General features: G+C 37.8%; 2 protein-coding genes across 2 annotated transcripts; one reads left to right on the forward strand and one right to left on the reverse strand.

Moving 5' to 3' along the window:
* Positions 1-1,132: 1,132 nt before the first annotated feature.
* Positions 1,133-12,284, forward strand: BRM (transcription regulatory protein SNF2). The gene is made up of 14 exons (XM_021952291.2): positions 1,133-1,856; positions 2,873-4,198; positions 4,330-5,679; positions 5,907-6,019; positions 6,289-6,376; positions 6,481-6,567; positions 6,750-6,842; positions 6,921-7,004; positions 7,085-7,288; positions 7,793-8,035; positions 8,111-9,685; positions 9,777-10,322; positions 10,602-10,853; positions 11,356-12,284. The coding sequence occupies exons 1-14, from the start codon at positions 1,641-1,643 to the stop codon at positions 11,998-12,000; spliced, it is 6,822 nt and encodes a 2,273-aa protein (XP_021807983.1). The 5' UTR covers positions 1,133-1,640; the 3' UTR covers positions 12,001-12,284.
* A 299-nt stretch (positions 12,285-12,583) lies between these two features.
* UBC6 (ubiquitin-conjugating enzyme 6) lies at positions 12,584-15,930 on the reverse strand. The gene is made up of 6 exons (XM_021952292.2): positions 15,756-15,930; positions 15,576-15,655; positions 14,954-15,068; positions 14,787-14,839; positions 14,555-14,683; positions 12,584-13,032 (listed from the first exon to the last, which is right to left on the reverse strand). The coding sequence occupies exons 1-6, from the start codon at positions 15,797-15,799 to the stop codon at positions 12,902-12,904; spliced, it is 552 nt and encodes a 183-aa protein (XP_021807984.1). The 5' UTR covers positions 15,800-15,930; the 3' UTR covers positions 12,584-12,901.
* Between the last annotated feature and the right edge of the window lie 2,663 nt (positions 15,931-18,593).

Genomic DNA, 18,593 nt, shown 5'->3' on the forward strand with positions numbered 1-18,593 from the left:
AAAAGGTTTGTCAGGCTCAGAAATATATCTTAATTGGTCACAACATTTTTATTTATTTATAGTTGTTTATTCTATAAAGAAAAAGTAAGAAATTCGAATCTGTCGTATGACAAAAAGTTAATATAAACAGCCAAAAACATAGGAGCTCATTTAGATTTGATTGGCTAAGACTATTTTACTTTTTATTTTTTTGATCGGAGATTTGTCTTTTTGCTTCGATTGATTGGAGGAGGTGTTTTGGGTTACCAATTAGGATACCTTTACTCTTTAGATATAGCTATGTTTTTCTCATATATTAGTCTTTGATGTTTCACAAAATAAAGTCTATAAAAAAAGGTTTCCCTTTGGCACTTCAAATGATTTTATTTAGCAAAATGACTCTTTAGTATAGTTGTTTGGAGCAAATGTTTTTCCAAAAAAGGTTATGAGTTCGAGTCTTGATATTCATGTCGTGTGTGTAAGTTTAACATGCTAACACACATGAAAGGTCCTCAGAAAAGGAAAAAAAAAAAAGATTTCATTTAGAATCATTGTATGACTCAAATTTTAATCAATATATATATCAACAAGATTATGTAACAAATCACAACTAATGAAGAATAAAGTGTACTTGGTATTACTAATTACCATGACCTATGATAATTCATAAAAATAACTGACATATCACGAGTAATCCTGTTACCAGATTAGTAAATATGCTTGCGTAATCTTTCTCTAAGTAACGACAATGCTCACGTTTTCGATACGTTACTTAATTGCACAGAAAATTATGCATATTTTTAACGACAGGTGTGAGACATGCATATCTCAAATTTATATATGTGTCATTTCAATGGTGGTATGTTAACTTGTAATGTTTTAAAAAGAAACATGCATAAATTACATATAAAATTGGTTGGTATTTTTCATCCTTTATAAATATAAGTTATAACTATAGCGGTAAAACACTCTTTTATTAGGAATAAAATCACACAGAAATGAATTCATCATTCTAAAAAAGAAAGAAAGTTAAAGTCATAAATTTGTGGCACTTCTGTAATTAGGTCCCATTGTAGGGGCAATTTACAACTGGACCTCTCTCCGCAAATATCTAACGGTAGTCAACCGGACCCAACCTCATAGTTTTAGCACAAAGCCATATAAAGCAGAAGTGCTTCATCACCTAAACTTGAGCAGAAAAAAAAAGAGAGAAGGAAAATACTAAAGAATTAAATGCAAAAACAAAAATGATTTTTTAAATAAAATTTTGAAATTGAAAAAAAATTGAAATTCGCTAGGGTTTGACGCAAAAAATTTGTGAATCGCGGAAAACCCCAACCAAAGAGAGTGAGTTGAGTCGCCGATTCCCGTCAACTTCGCGTCTCTAGGATCCATCGGTCTGTAGCCCCCACTCCGGAACTCCCGCGTTTTTTTTTGGTTTATTGAGAGAGAAAGTTGCTAAGAGAGAGTTTTGAGCTTGGGGGTTTTTGAACGTTGGGATCCGAGGGCCCAGATAGGGTTTCAGTTGGAGTTTTTTTTTTGGAGGGATTTGAGTTTTCTTGGGTTTTGAGCTTTTTGGGGTTTTCTTTTTTCGAATTTATGGTTTCTTTTTGGGGGGTGATTTGAGTTTGTTGGATGTGTGTGAATTTGGGTTGAGTTGCATGCAATCTGGTGGCGGAGGTGGAGGCGGGCCCAGCCGGAACCCGGGAGTGGGCCCCGCGGGTCGGGCTGGATCGACATCGTCGGCTGCTTCACCGTCTTCGTCGTCCTCGGCCGTGTCTACGCCGCACTTGGGTTTCGATTCTGTGCAGCATCAACATCAACATCAACATCAGCAACAGCAGCAGCAGCAGCAGCAGCAATTAGGGTCTAGGCAGGTAAGAATTTGTGTGGCTGAAAATTGAATTTTTTGTGGAAATCGAGTGAAATTGGAATGTGGGTTTTGGAATTTACAGTGTCGCTGCAGATGGGTCAGTGTGAATTTTGTCATTTTTGGTTTGGTTATGATTGCTACATTATGTAGGTTTTCTATTTGGGAGTGTTCTTCCAAATGGGTTGAAGTGAATTTTTGCTATTGATACATCTGTGTGTCGTGGTTTTCTTGTTAACTGTTACTATCGGACATTTGGTAAGTTAGTTGGTTGCTCACTTGATTTCTTGAACAAGAGCTTTTAGGTATTCAAGGAGTCAAACTTGGCAGGTCTTAATGGTAACTGGTCTTAGCGTTGCACTTTTAGCTGCTTAACTGTAATTTGGCATCTACTTTTGCTCCATTAAATTCAAGATAGCTTAATGACAACAAGCTGGCGTCTGCTTATGGTTTTGTTTTACTGTCTTCCATTCCTTACATATGATGTTAAATTATAGGCGACCATGTCCAACTCTTATTTGTTCTGCTGCACTACTTTTTAAAGTTTTTGATTAGTTTGATTGCTATATGTAACAGAGGAATCATATGGTTTAATTTGCTTTCATCCGCCTTATTAACTAAATGAAAATAAGCCTGTGTCCTATAACATTTTTCTTACCCAGAGCCCTGGGTTCTTATTGTTATTGTTTTTTACTTGGCTTGCTCTAGGGAGGTATAGCTGACACACCTACAAATTACATCACTTTCAGAAACATGAATCTGATAGTTACAATCATATTGTTCTGGTGCATTGGTAGGATCACATTTGTACTGGAGATCTGCTCAGCTCCTGTGAATTTGTTTTAATTTGAACGATATCAATATCCACAACACTTTCATACTTTTACCGTCTCAGATCAAAGTTATGCAAATGATATTGGGGGATGTGTATTTTATAGATTTTGTTCATGTCATTATTCTAAGCAGTTTTTCATATTAAATATTGCTGTGACTGAGGTTCTTATAAAATTTATCGTCATGCAGTCATTACAACAGCAACAATTTTTAAGAAAACCTGAAGGGAATGAAGCTCTTCTAGCATATCAAGCTGCTGGTCTCCAAGGAGTTCTGGGAGGGAGCAATTTTGTTTCATCTCCTGGCTCCAGTCAAATGCCTCAACAATCTAGGAAGTTCATTGATTTGGCTCAACAACATGGCTCCCAGGATGGACAGAATAGGAGTCAAGGTGTTGACCAGCAAGTGTTAAATCCAGTTCATCAAGCTTATCTTCATTATGCTTTTCAGGCTGCCCAGCAGAAGTCAGGTTTGGCAATGCAATCTCAGCAGCAAGCTAAAATGGGATTGTTGGGGCCTCCATCTGGAAAGGACCAGGACATGCGATTGGGAAATATGAAAATGCAGGAACTCATGTCTATGCAGGCAGCTAATCAGGCACAAGCATCATCGTCTAAGAACTTGACGGAACATTTTACTCGTGGAGAAAAGCAGATGGACCAAGCACAGCCACCCTCTGACCAAAGGAGTGAATCAAAGCCTTCAGCCCAGCAGTCAGGCATAGGTCAATTCATGCCTGGAAATATGTTAAGGCCAATGCTGGCACCACAGGCTCAGCAAAGCACCCAAAACACGCCAAACAACCAGATTGCATTGGCTGCTCAGTTGCAAGCATTTGCACTTGAGCACAACATTGATCTTTCACAGCCTGGAAATGCCAACTTGATGGCGCAGCTCATTCCATTGTTGCAGTCTAGGATGGCTGCTCAACAAAAGGCAAATGAAAGCAACATGGGTGTACAATCATCACCTGTTCCAGTGTCAAAGCAGCAGGTTACTTCTCCACCAGTTGCGAGTGAGAGTTCTCCGCATGCTAATTCATCAAGCGATGTATCTGGACAGTCTAGCTCTGCAAAAGCAAAGCAGACGGTTGCTCCTAGCCCTTTTGGTTCAGGTTCAAATACTAGCATCTTTAACAATAGTAACAGCATTCCTGTGAAGCAGTTTGCTGTTCATGGCAGAGAAAACCAGATGCCTCCTAGGCAGTCGGTTCCTATTGGAAATGGAATGACTTCTATCCACCCCACACAGTCATCTGCAAACACAAGCCAGGGTGTGGATCACTCTTTCCACGGAAAAAGTCCACTGAACAATCCAGAAACATTGCAGATGCAATACCAGAAGCAGTTGAGTCGATCTTCTCCACAGGCTGTAGTTCCTAATGATGGGGGCTCTGGCAACCACATACAGACACAAGGTGGACTGGCTACTCAGATGCCACAACAACGTCTTGGGTTCACCAAACAGCAGCTTCATGTTCTTAAAGCTCAAATACTAGCATTTAGGCGACTCAAGGTGCATTAGTTCTCTGTTTTTATCCCTTCTATTGTTGCCTTTCATTTATATATTTGGTTTATAGATTTTTATGGAACAGGTAGTGTTGATTATGAACACGTTGCTTACTTCAATTTCCCCTTGCTTGATAGAAAGGTGAAGGCACACTCCCACAAGAACTTCTTCGGGCTATTGCTCCACCACCACTTGATCTGCAGCTACAGCAGCAATTGCTTCCTGGAGGAGGAAACATTCAGGATAAATCTTCTGGGAAAGTTATAGAAGATCATGTGCGGCATATGGAGTCCAATGAAAAAGATTCACAGGCTGTGGCATCAATAAATGCACAGAACGTTCCAAAAGAGGAAGCTTTTACTGGAGATGAGAAAGTAACTGTATCAACAGTTCATGTGCAAGGAACACCCACTGCGTTGAAGGAACCTACTCCCGTGGTGTCTTCTGGAAAAGAAGAGCAGCATTCCACTTTATCTTCTGTTAAGTTGGACCATGAAGTTGAACGCAGTATTCAAAAAGCTCCTGTTAGAAGTGAGTTTCCAGTTGATAGGGGAAAGTCTGTTGCGTCACAGGTTGCTGTATCTGATGCCATGCAAGCTAAGAAGCCTGCACAAGCAAGCACTGTACCCCAGCCAAAAGATGTTAGCTCTGCTAGAAAGTATCACGGACCACTGTTTGATTTCCCCTTTTTCACTAGGAAACATGACTCCTTTGGTTCAGGAGTGATGGTGAACAACAACAATACTAACAGCAATAATAATAATCTAACATTGGCATATGATGTCAAAGATCTTCTGTTTGAGGAAGGTGTGGAAGTTCTTAACAAGAAGAGAACAGAAAATATTAAGAAGATTGGTGGTCTGTTGGCGGTAAATTTGGAGAGGAAAAGGATTAGGCCTGATCTTGTCTTGCGGTTGCAAATTGAAGAAAAAAAGCTTCGACTTTTAGATTTACAGGCACGCTTAAGAGATGAAATTGATCAACAACAGCAGGAGATAATGGCAATGCCTGACAGGCCTTATAGGAAGTTTGTTCGGCTTTGTGAGCGTCAGCGGATGGAGCTAGCTAGGCAAGTGCAGGCCTCTCAGAAAGCCATGAGAGAGAAGCAACTGAAATCTATTTTCCAGTGGCGTAAGAAGCTACTTGAAGCTCACTGGGCCATTCGTGATGCACGGACTGCACGCAACAGGGGAGTTGCCAAATATCATGAGAGAATGTTGAGAGAGTTTTCAAAAAGAAAGGATGATGATAGGAGTAAAAGGATGGAAGCATTGAAGAATAATGATGTTGAAAGGTACAGGGAAATTTTGCTAGAGCAGCAGACTAGTATCCCAGGGGATGCCGCGGAGAGATATGCGGTTCTATCATCATTTTTGAGTCAGACTGAGGAATATCTTCATAAGCTTGGAAGTAAAATAACAGCTGCCAAGAATCAACAGGAAGTGGAAGAGGCAGCAAATGCTGCTGCAGCTTCTGCACGGGTGCAGGTATGTGTTGCTCTCTCTCTCTCTCTCTCTCTCTCTCTCTCTCTCTCTCTCTCTCCCCTCTCACTGGCCTCCTAATTTGTCAATCTTGACTTCTTTATTTTCACATGATTTTTTAATAAATTCCTTTGACTATATGGGTACAAAGTTTTCATTTTCTTGTTATAAACCATGCTGGATCACTTCCTCTATGTTACTTACCCATGTTGGATCTGTTTGTCTACAAATAGGGTCTCTCTGAGGAAGAAGTTAGGGCTGCAGCAGCTTGTGCTGGAGAGGAAGTACTGATTAGAAATCGATTTATAGAAATGAATGCACCTAGAGATAGTTCATCTGTTAACAAGTAAGTTAATTGTTTGGCGTTGCTAGATGACATAAAATTTGAATGTACAGTTGGTTTCTTGAGGGAGAGGTTTCTACTACTACTGGTTTTTTAAAATGTGCCTAGTATCTGCAATAACTATTTCTCATATTTCTTTATTTGATTTCAAATCGCTATCAATTTGTTTCCAAAACATTTTTGAAGGCTCCCTTATGTGTAGTGCATGTACTTAGATATGTATAATCATTTTTATCTACTATTTGTTTCTCATTTCTCATGGTTGTCTTCAGGTATTATAGTCTTGCACATGCTGTGAATGAAAGGGTCATAAGGCAACCCTCAATGTTACGGACTGGAAACTTAAGAGACTATCAACTTGTAGGTTGCTGTAATTAAGAATTGTTACTATTTGGCTTTTGCTTGATGTCCACTATTACTTCTGTAGCAAGCCAGTCAATTATTGACTGTCTGTGGTTCTGCAGGTTGGGTTGCAATGGATGCTTTCTCTGTACAACAACAAGTTAAATGGAATATTAGCAGATGAAATGGGTCTTGGGAAAACTGTACAGGTGGCTTTCTCTTCTGTTCCTCTCTTTAGACATGAAAAGCCATATGTTATATAGTGAATAGCTGTGGCGGTTGATATATTAGGATTTGCCATATAATATGTGGGGCAGTGAGTCTCATGTAGTACCTTAGTTCCCTTGGCAGTGTGAATTTCACTGAATTATCTATAATTTTCCTCATGCAGGTGATGGCATTGATTGCATATTTAATGGAGTTCAAAGGGAACTATGGGCCGCATCTCATAATTGTTCCAAATGCTGTTTTGGTAAATTGGAAGGTTAGTTTATTTTCTGTTCTACTTGAATAAGACATTGCTTATTGTTTGTTAACATGCCTAACTGAGTTCCTTTTGCAGAGTGAGTTGCATACTTGGCTTCCATCTGTGTCATGCATATATTATGTTGGTGGGAAGGATCAACGATCAAAATTATTTTCTCAAGTAAGATGGATTTGCTTATCTACCGTAATGTTTGATTTCTAGACAAGTGCTAAACTTCCCTTTGATATTTTGCTTCATAGGAGGTTTGTGCCTTGAAGTTTAATGTCCTTGTGACTACTTATGAGTTCATCATGTACGATCGCTCCAAACTTTCAAAAATTGATTGGAAGTATATAATAATTGATGAAGCACAAAGGATGAAAGACAGGGAGTCGGTTCTAGCTCGTGACCTTGACAGGTATCGTTGCCAAAGGCGCTTGCTTTTGACTGGAACACCATTACAGGTTCGTTAAGAGAGATCACAACACTTTTTATGCATTTATTTTTGGGTTTTAAGAGAGAACACAGCACTTATATTATGGTGCAATTTTGATAGACCTAACTAATTTAACCCTTTTCAGTCTTTGCTGAGTTGTGCAACAACGGTAGCATCATTAAATGTTTTGATCCTAGTTTATGCTTTATAATAGGCATACCCGTACAGGGCATTAAACAGAGGCACGGCATTAATTCTTACTTCCTTTGAAAAATATAGGGCATCAAAAACCAATATACTATGAAGTTTAAAAAATAAAAAAAAACCTAATTCATTGTCTTGTGAACCTGGAAGTGTTCTGTTTAAAAAGAACCTAGAAGTGTCAGTGATGAACAAGATTTATGATCTGTTTGATCATTTAGTTCCTTCCAAAAAAAAGTTCAGTTCCTTTCACACAAATGTGTCATCTTTATTTTATTAATATTTTGTATAATAAAATTGAGTTGAATTTGGTTTAACTTTTCAATTGCAGAATGATTTGAAGGAACTCTGGTCACTATTAAATTTGCTTCTTCCAGAAGTATTTGATAATCGGAAAGCATTTCATGACTGGTTTTCAAAACCCTTTCAAAAGGAAGCTCCTACACCAAATGCAGAAGATGACTGGCTTGAGACTGAAAAGAAAGTTATCATCATCCACCGACTTCATCAAATTTTAGAGCCTTTTATGCTTAGGCGTCGTGTTGAAGACGTGGAAGGTGCACTTCCACCTAAGGTATGCTTTAGTGATTATCATTTGTAATAATTTCTTTTCCTGTGATTGATTTCTAACACTGGTGCTTGATTGCAGATCTCCATAGTTTTAAGGTGTAGAATGTCGGCTATTCAAAGTGCTGTATATGACTGGATCAAATCAACAGGCACTATTCGCGTAGATCCTGAAGAAGAGAAGCTCAGGGTTCAAAAGAATCCACTTTATCAGCCCAAAGTGTACAAAACCTTAAATAACAGATGTATGGAACTGCGAAAAACTTGCAATCATCCTTTGCTTAATTATCCATATTTCAATGATTTTTCCAAGGATTTCCTTATAAGATCCTGTGGGAAATTATGGATCCTGGATAGGATCCTTATTAAACTTCAGAGAACAGGGCATCGAGTACTTCTTTTTAGTACCATGACAAAACTCCTTGATATTTTGGAGGAATACTTGCAGTGGCGTCGACTTGTCTACAGAAGAATTGATGGAACAACCAGTTTAGAAGATCGTGAGTCAGCTATAGTGGATTTCAACAGCCCTGATTCGGACTGCTTCATCTTCTTGCTTAGTATTCGTGCAGCTGGTCGGGGTCTTAATCTCCAGTCTGCTGATACGGTTGTCATATATGATCCTGATCCAAACCCTAAAAATGAAGAACAGGCGGTTGCTAGAGCCCACCGCATTGGACAGAAGAGAGAAGTCAAGGTCATTTATATGGAAGCAGTTGTTGATAAAATCTCTAGCCATCAGAAGGAGGATGAACTAAGAAGTGGAGGTACTGTTGATTCAGAGGATGACCTTGCTGGTAAGGATCGGTATATCGGATCAATTGAGAGCCTCATAAGAAACAACATTCAACAATACAAGATTGACATGGCTGATGAGGTTATCAATGCTGGGCGTTTTGACCAAAGAACCACACATGAAGAGCGACGTATGACTCTGGAAACCTTACTGCATGATGAAGAGAGGTACCAAGAAACTCTTCATGACGTTCCCTCTTTGCAGGAGGTAAATCGCATGATTGCTAGAAGCGAAGAAGAAGTTGAATTGTTTGATCAAATGGATGAAGAACTGGACTGGATTGAGGAGATGACTAAGTACAATCAGGTACCCAAATGGCTTCGAACTGGTACAAGAGAAGTAAATGCTGTGATTGCTAGTTTATCAAAGAGACCATCTAAGAACACTTTGTTGGGTGGTAATATTGGCTTGGAGACCAGTGAAATGGGTTCTGATTCATCTCCAAAAACTGAAAGAAAGAGGGGGCGGCCCAAGGGGAAAAAGCATCCCAGCTATAAGGAGTTAGATGATGACAATGGTGAATACTCAGAAGCAAGTTCTGATGAGAGAAATGAATATTCTTTGCATGAAGAAGAGGGAGAAGTTGGAGAATTAGAGGATGATGAATATAGTGGTGCTGTTGAGGCAACACCAATTATTAAGGAACAAGTGGAAGAAGATGGCCCTGAATGTGATGTTGGCTACGATTATCCCCAGGCTTCAGAAAGAGTTAGAAATAACCACATGCTAGAAGAAGCTGGTTCCTCAGGATCATCCTCAGACAGTCGGAGGTTGATGCAGACAGTGTCTCCTGTTTCTTCCCAGAAATTTGGTTCCCTGTCTGCCATAGATGGTAGGCCAGGATCTGTTTCAAAGAGGCTGGTATGTGTCTTGTCTTTCTGAATTGATGCTTTCTAACTGGTTTGGTTTGCCTTTGCTATCTATTCAATTTAGTCTCTTGGTGTTTGTCCAGCCTGATGATGTAGAGGAAGGTGAGATTGTCGTATCTGGGGATTCTCATATGGACCACCAACAATCTGGAAGTTGGAATCATGACCGTGATGAAGGTGAAGACGAACAGGTTTTGCAACCTAAGATCAAGAGGAAGCGTAGTCTTAGGGTTCGCCCTCGTCATACCATGGAAAGGCCAGAGGAGAAATCTGGTAGTGAGACGCCATCTCTCCAACGTGGAGATTCATCTCTGTTGCCCTTCCAAGCAGAACATAAATCTCAAACACAGTCAAGGGCTGATTCTGAAATCAAAACGTATGGAGATCCCCATGCTTTAAAACATGACCAAAGTGATTCATCCTCAAAAACTAGGCGAAGTTTGCCTGCAAGGAGAGTTGGTAACGCGTCAAAATTGCATGCTTCACCTAAATCTGGCAGATCAAATAGCGTGCCTGATCCTGCAGAAGATGCTGCTGAACACCACAGAGAAAATTGGGATGGGAAAGTTGGGAGTACGAGTGGAACTCCAGTTTATGGCACAAAAATGCCTGACATCATCCAGAGAAGGGTATGTACAGTTGAATTGTCCTATTACTGCTTTGTTCTGGGTTTTGAGGTGCTAAATGCTGCCCTTATCTGCTGTTATATATGTCATAAGGCGTCTGCTTCCTGTTTTATTCAAGATTTGTGGAAACATCACCTTTTAATTTATATTGCTAGATGTGTTGTGACATGTAAATGTAATTGTGTTGACCATTATTCTTTGCATTCCTTTTTTTTATTCTCCGGGTGTGGCATTCTTTAGCAACTCTTTTGTGAACTCTAACTAATGTTTCTATTCGTGCAGTGCAAGAATGTAATTAGCAAGCTCCAAAGGAGAATAGATAAGGAAGGTCCTCAAATAGTACCTTTACTAACAGATTTGTGGAAGCGCATTGAAAATGCTGGTAACGCAAGTGGATCTGGAAATAATGTCTTGGATTTAAGAAAGATTGATCAGCGGATAGAGAGGTTGGAGTATAATGGAGTGATGGAGCTTGTGTTTGACGTGCAGTCTATGTTGAAAAGTGCAATGCAATTTTATGGTTTTTCCCATGAGGTAAGTCGCTCAAGCTTTATGTTCTGCCTTTCTTATTGACTCTGCCATACTAGTTCATTATATTTCCATGCTGCTGTGGTTGATTTTGAAGTCATTCTTAAAGCAGTGTTGCAGAAGCATGACTAAGTTAAATACTGCCTTAGTTACCCTTATTACTAACTGTTATGTGTTTTCTTAAGAAAAAGCAATTAGTGAATACACCTTTCTCTCGTCTCTGTATGCTAAAACACATCTTTTTTGCACTAAACCCAGAAAACTGAATTTGGTTAAACATGGCTATAGAAAAGCGTCCTGTATTATAGTTCTTATCCAAAGCGTATAAAGTTTGAGGGACACAAGTGCCAGTAAATTCTGATAATTTATGAATGCCTTTATTTTTAACTGTATTTGCTAATGGTTAATATTTCCATGCTTTGCTGTTAGTAGATGCACTAGTGTACTTAGGGTGTGCAGTCTTTCAATAAAATGAACTGACAGCCTCTGGTTTAACTATAATGCACAGGTAAGAACTGAAGCCAGGAAAGTACATGATCTTTTCTTTGATATCTTGAAAATAGCATTTGCGGACACTGATTTTCGAGAAGCCAGAAGTGCACTCTCTTTTACTAGCCCAGTTTCGACCACTAATGCTCCATCCCCTAGACCGGTGACTGTTGGCCAAAGCAAGAGACACAAACTTATAAATGAGGTGGAGCCTGACCCGGGTCCTCAACAGAAGCCACAACAACGTACTCCTATTTTCAGTAGCGAAGACACGAGGATGAGAAGCCATATGCCCCACAAGGAATCAAGACTTGGGAGTGGAAGTGGTAATAGTCGGGAGCACTATCAGCAGGATGATTCTCCACAGCTTGCTCATCCAGGGGATCTGGTTATCTGCAAGAAGAAGAGAAAAGACAGGGAAAAGTCCGTGGTAAAGCCCAGGACTGGATCAGCTGGCCCTGTTTCACCCCCAAGTATGGGTCGCAGTATTAGAAGTCCAGGTTCAAATTCGGTTCCAAAGGAGAGATTGACTCAACAAACCTCGCAAGGGTGGACCAACCAACCTGCTCAGCCTTCGAACAAGGCTGCAGGGTCGGTTGGTTGGGCAAATCCCGTAAAGAGGTTACGGACAGACTCTGGAAAGAGAAGGCCAAGCCATTTATGACTTTGCTAAAGGATTGATTAATGATGTACTGGAAGAAGTTGTCACTTTTTTGTTCATAATTTTAGTGGCATAAGGGCACAAATAGCCATACTGTTCATACAGTGTAGGTCTTCGTTTACAAACATCTTTTTCTATGAAAAGTCAGTAGCTTCTTATGTCTGTCCCTCGCAGGTCTTACCCTTCCCTCTGCTAGAGAAGACCTTTGTAAAGTAATACATTCCCTTCATACTTGAAGATTAAAGTGCTACAAATCTCAATTCAATCTGTCACCTGCTTGGCTGTTACTGTAGTTCTCATTCCAATCATTCGATTTGATTGGTTTCTGTCAGTGTAGCAGCCAAGAAAAATCCATTTAATTACAAACTTTCTTCTTCCCAAATAAAATGTTATTTCATGCTGAAAATAGCAAAACAATACTGTCCCGGCCAATTACACAAAAACATGTGGAAGAGTTACTTCTCATTCCAATCACCCGATTTGATTGGTTTCTGTCAGTGTAGCAGCCAAGAAAAATCCATTTAATTACAAACTTTCTTCTTCCCAAATACAACGTTATTTTATGCTGAAAATGGCAAATCAGTGCTATCCCGGCCAATAATAATAATACTAATAATAAACCTTTTTGGGATGGTTCCCAGAATTCATGGAAAAAGCCCTTATACATAGTAAATTCCAAGAACTATGGATGGGTTTCACCGCTCTTCAAGCTGTAACAAACTAGAGATTGAAGCATGAAAACCAACAGTACATTTATTTACAGGGAGGCAAAGGAAACTAATACAAGCTGGGGAATTTCTTTCCCTTCCCAATATCCAGTCTTCTTTGGAGTTGGGGATGAATTAAGAAAAGGCTACAACATCATGTACACATACAAACATTTTAAAAGAAAGACCAGAAATCCCTATGGATCTGCTTGACCTGCCACTTGATCATCACAAGAATCAGATTCATCTTCACTTAGTTCCTCATCACTTGATTTGTCTTCTGGGACAGCTCCTATATCTTCAGGCTTAGCATACTTCTGACAGAATTCTGTACGAACGATAGTAAAGTCACGTCAAAAGTTATGGGGAATGCAAAGCAAGAGCTGTGTATATCAACAGGACCCAATCTATCAAGGACCGATAGTTACACAATGTCATGTGTAAGTACCGGTCATTCATAGATTCAAGCTAAACCCAATCAAAAAGTATCGCCGCCACCACCCCACCCTCCCCCAACACCTGTCTATGTTTAAATTAAGAATATGATTTGAGTTGAACTTGGCACTGCAAGTCAAACAAACTTCTACCAAATTAGTGTTAGATAGCTTGCCCGGATCCAATCCAGTTTAGAATTCAAGTAATTTGCTATTAAAGGTGACAATTCCAAATCATATTCTACCAGATCCACCTTCCAGCGGTCAAATAAAACACGAAAATTTCGTTTTGCTTGTCAAAGAATAATCAATCAAGAATCCAACAAAGTCATGTTCAGGCATGCATTTGAATGTTCTCGGAAACAATGGACATTAGAGATTTTTTTGGGGTCGAAAGAAGAAAAAAAGGCTAATTGCCCATACACAGCATTACACATAGCCAAGATCAGCAAAATATCCACTAGATTTAAAATTACCACTACTTGACCATCATTAATCCCATTCCAATTAGAAAAACTACTATACTATCAAAACCAGAAATGTTGTTACCACTAGCACCCCCTTTGCACACATCAATTGCAACATCTCCAGTGTCAACTTACAAAACAAATGAATCCTTAAAGAAGATTGTTTGGATGGACCATTGTTCCTAGTTTTCAATCAAAGGTAGCGTTGGAGAGAAGGTTTTTATGCTGGCAAATACAAATAAAACAAGGCCTGTCATTTTTCTCACTCATTGAAACAAACAGTTTTGGCGGCTTCAACTGTTTCTAGTGTTGAAGATTTGTTTTTAAACAACATCACAGTACAGATGAAGGTTAACCGCCATGCAGCATGGATACGTCAAGAAGTGCATTGAATACTTCCTCAGTTATGATTAAAATCCAACCTTAAGTACAATGATAATTACAAAATCAAAAGGCACTAAACAAGGCACTCAGATTGTCTGATTTGTTGATAGGTTTAGACGTCAGTAAAAGCTCACATCTCATCCATGAGACAAAACTCGGTGTATACATGCATAATTTTATTACATGTTTGGTAATGCACATGCATGACTTATTAATGGAGAAATTTATGATTACTTCTCAAACATAACACAATGCAAGGTTCTCAACTCAACACAATTTAAGCTGACATCAACAGGAGTAAGACAAGCAGTGTTATGTCAACACTCAGAGTTATACTCCACAAACACAAGGTTTAACACTATTGGAAAGGTCATATATGAAGAATCCATATGTTCCTGTCAGCACTAATCTTAACATGGATAAACTAAAGTCGAAACTTAATTAAGAATATTAGGAAAAATATGTGAGATGAGTAAAAACAGGTGGTACAAGGCAGCAACAAATCTCAAACTAGCACAACACAGATGCATGACAGGGAAACAAGAACCTAGAAAACAATCAATACCTTTAACTCTTTGTTCGTAAGCAGCTCTGTCGCGCATCATCATAGCGGCAGCCTCTCCATTCAAAGGGTCTGATGGATTGGGATACAGCAGAAGCTGTGGTAGGAAAACTTCAAATACGTTCACCAGATCTGGGAACACAGGCTTGTAGATATGAGACCAATAAAGTCAACCATAAAAATGGAAAGAAACTTGGATTTCAGTCTAAAGAGGTGGCTGGTTAAATGTGTTTACCAAACATGGGGCTCCACGTTTGATTGATAACATCTAAACAAACTGAACCTGACCTGAAATTCAATTCCATCATTACAGTTAGAATTGAACACTTCCTATTTTGAGTTAATTAATGGAGCACGCTGCACATTTTACAATAGCATGAATTCTTGACTGTTATTACTCACATCTCATCAACATTTGGGTGGTAGATCTTATTGACAAAGCCTATAGAGGGAGATTTATAGGGATAAGCATCTGGTAATTCAACTCTTATCCTCCACACCCCTCCCTGATAAGGACCTGCCAGAATCCATGATATGGAGCAAACGAGATTACGGAGTCGAAAAGAAGATAAAATTTACCAGAGATTCAAGTAGCTATTTCCCAAACCAAATTATTAAATCCAATTAGAGCAATGACCAAACAACAAATTTGTTTAGCTGTTATCAAACACAGTTATAACAAGAAACAAAGAGCAAATTAATTTCTTTATCATCATCAAGGGGCTAGATTTCTTCCAGATTTGCAATCAAAAGTAGTAACTGGAAAAAAAAAGTGGATAAAATAGAAGAGAACAAAACTGCAATTCCAAAATATACAGTAAAAGAAAATGATAGAGCATAGAAATTTTTTTTTTTTTGGCAAAATAATCTACAGCTGATAACATCTACAAATTGCCAACTTGGCTAAATCAATAGAGAATCAAAATTAGCAAAGACCCATAACAGAAACCAACTTAAAAAGCAAAAAAATATCTTGTAGAAGCACTAAAAATTAGAAAATAAGAGAGGGGTAATGAAAGTTTACTTTCACTGGGTCCATGGAAATCTACATAGAACTCATGCATTCCATCATTGATCATGTCTACCTTATAATCACTCATCATCCTGATAAAGCACAAGGGAAAAAAACAGGTTAGATAAGCCAAAACAAAAAGAAAAAAAATTCAAATTTTTTTTTGATGAGACTATTAATCAGAAAATTTACAGTTTCATCAAGTCCATCTCCCTGCGTTTGCTTGGGGAAGACATGGTTTTAGTGGCAAATCTTTCTCCTTTGTTCTTCTATGCTATGAGCCTATGAGTTATGAGGAGAGAGGAGTTTCTAGCAAACTTAAAGAACCAAAAACGGTTCAGACAACAATAAGTGAAACTAGGAGATAATAAAAATGAGGGCTGAAATTTCTAGTAGGACCCCTTTGAAATTTAATACGCAATTTTTAACAGGGCTTACAGTTTCATCAAAGATTCCTCCTCTGTCAGGGATTCTATTCACCCAAAAATTACTCACCATATTACTCTTCATAACCATACCTAATTCAACCAAAAAATAAAAAGACATGGACTCGTGTGAGAGTAATTCTGAATAGGCCAATAATCGCTTTTATGAGGAATCACTTCTTCATATAATCACTTTAAGTAGTTTTAAGTGATCTTATGGTTGGTGCTTCTCCCAATAACTGATTTTAGCAGTCCCAAAAACACATCCTAACAAATTCCCAAAACATCCTTAATTCTTTATCTTTTCAAAATTTGGAAAGAAAAAAAATAAACAATTATAAATAAGAAAAGGCCAACTATGGATGACCTTTGTGCCATGGCCGGTCTCTAGGGGAAGAGAATCAGAATTACTTATTTTAATCAGAATTATTTTCATTAATTTTACATAGGGGTAAAATGGTCATTTAATTTTTATTAAAACTTGGTGTGACAATAAAATCACCTTTTGCTTAGAATGTGTATGTGAGACTAATAGTTAAATTAACTATGAATGGTTGAGATGCATAATTGATCATCACATATGAATGTTACTTTTCTATTGTTTTTTTTTTTGGCAAAGTTCCTTTTCTATTGTTGGGGAATGGGTGAATTTCAAACTCGTCTAAAAGAAAAATATCATTAAAGTCAATAGCTAGTTATTTAAAATTGTGATAAGTTTGTCAAAATTTTAAATTATGTTTTTATTTTCTTTCGTTAATATAAAATGATGTAAATTCTTATTGCATATTCTACATTAACAGTTTAACAATATAACATGACAAACCATTTGAAAGTAACATGACAAACCATTTGAAACTAAGTAATTCTTCCATTACCCTAGCTACAAAATATAGCACCCACCCATTCTCTTGGATTGGACATGACCTTATGATCTTGAAGGCAACATGATCATGTGGGGTCACCTAGGTTAAAGCCTGGGGTATAGCTTGGCTAGTGGGTGAAGCACATTCTTAGAACTCACGGGGCTTCTTTACATTAAAAGATGGATTTTGACATAAAGAACCTAATCAGCATTTCCTCTTGCCAATCAAAGCAAGTTTGCCTTGCTTGCATCACTTGCTAATTTCACAAGGCCAAGTTTTGGTTTATTTATTGGCACATCTTGCATCTAACAGGCTTTTATTTTTTTTATTTTTTTATTTTTTTATTTTTTCGGTTTTGAAGAATATTGATAAGTTTTTTTTTACAAATTTAATTTTATCACTTGTTCTGCATGCGTGTTCATTTTCAATCTCACAAATCAACAGTCCCCCTACAAAATAACGTAAAAATCTAAACTTTGAGAAACAAAGTGGAACAAGTTATTGTCACATGGACCAAACTCAAACGCATCTCCCATGGCCCCAAAACCATGCTCAACAATTGGAAGCTGGCGTATAGAATGATTAATTAAACCCACAAGGACAGCTTGAGCTTCTTTGAAGTTGCTTCCGGATTGAAAAGTCCTCATACAGAGACGAATCATTAATATGGAAAATAACTTGAGAAATGTTAATCGAACTTGTTTAAAAGAGAGTCCCGATATTAAAAAATAAGTAGTCAAACACAAAACTTCATATGCGTGGATAAATACTTTTAATTATTTGAACTACAAACCTTTTGATTCTTTCATTTCAATTAAAAATCTAATTAAGTACATGTATGCGATTGAAGCGATGGTACAAATATATGCGAACCTAACAAAAAATGTTACACAAATCACAAAAAAAAAAATGCAATACCGTGACAAAATCCCCGAAAGAAATCGAAAGTGGGGAAAGAAGGATGGCAATGAATAAAATTGAAAGAAATATTCTCTAAATAAAGAAAAAAAAAAGTTGTGACGAACTTTGTTATTAATTAAAGGATACAGCAGATTTGTTTGACCAACTTTCTATATTTTGTTATGAAAAAAATAAAACCTGTGTTGTCCATTAAAAGTGTCTAACCTGAGATTCATTGAATGCTTGCGTGGATGGATGCTTTATTCTCTCTCTTCTTTTTTTTCTCACTTTCTTTTTTTTGGAGAAAAAATTATAATGGAGTTGACTACAGAAACACTCCTTGATTCTTTTTTTTTTTCTCACTTTCTTTTGTGTAGTGCACCTATAAAGATCTCTAGAAATACTCCTTGATTCTCCTAAACTCAAATCATATCCTCATCTCGATTTCCATGAATCAATCAGATTATATTCATTTCTTGATTTCTTGATTATTAGGATTTGTAATCTTACAAAATTTCCTAATCCTCGTTTAGCAGCTTAAACACATAAGGGTAGAACTAAAGCTTGTTCATATACATGCATTAATGCATACCATTACCATAATAGACTAAAGCATCTCTTGGGGAGAAATAGAATCATTTTCCCCGTAATCGGTTGTATACAACTATGTGAGTACTGTATTTTCTTTATCAGTACAATAAATGAGATTTAAAAAAACTACACAAATGTGTTCCCCCATGTGTGTGAATGTGAGATAATGGACCTGAGATATGGGTTATGTAACCAAGTCATAAATTTAAAGCACTGATCAGACTATTTGACAATAAACTAGGGACAATTAT

This window comes from Prunus avium, chromosome 2 (assembly GCF_965620075.1).
Source record: "Prunus avium chromosome 2, drPruAviu1.hap1.1, whole genome shotgun sequence".
Taxonomy (NCBI): domain Eukaryota; kingdom Viridiplantae; phylum Streptophyta; class Magnoliopsida; order Rosales; family Rosaceae; genus Prunus; species Prunus avium.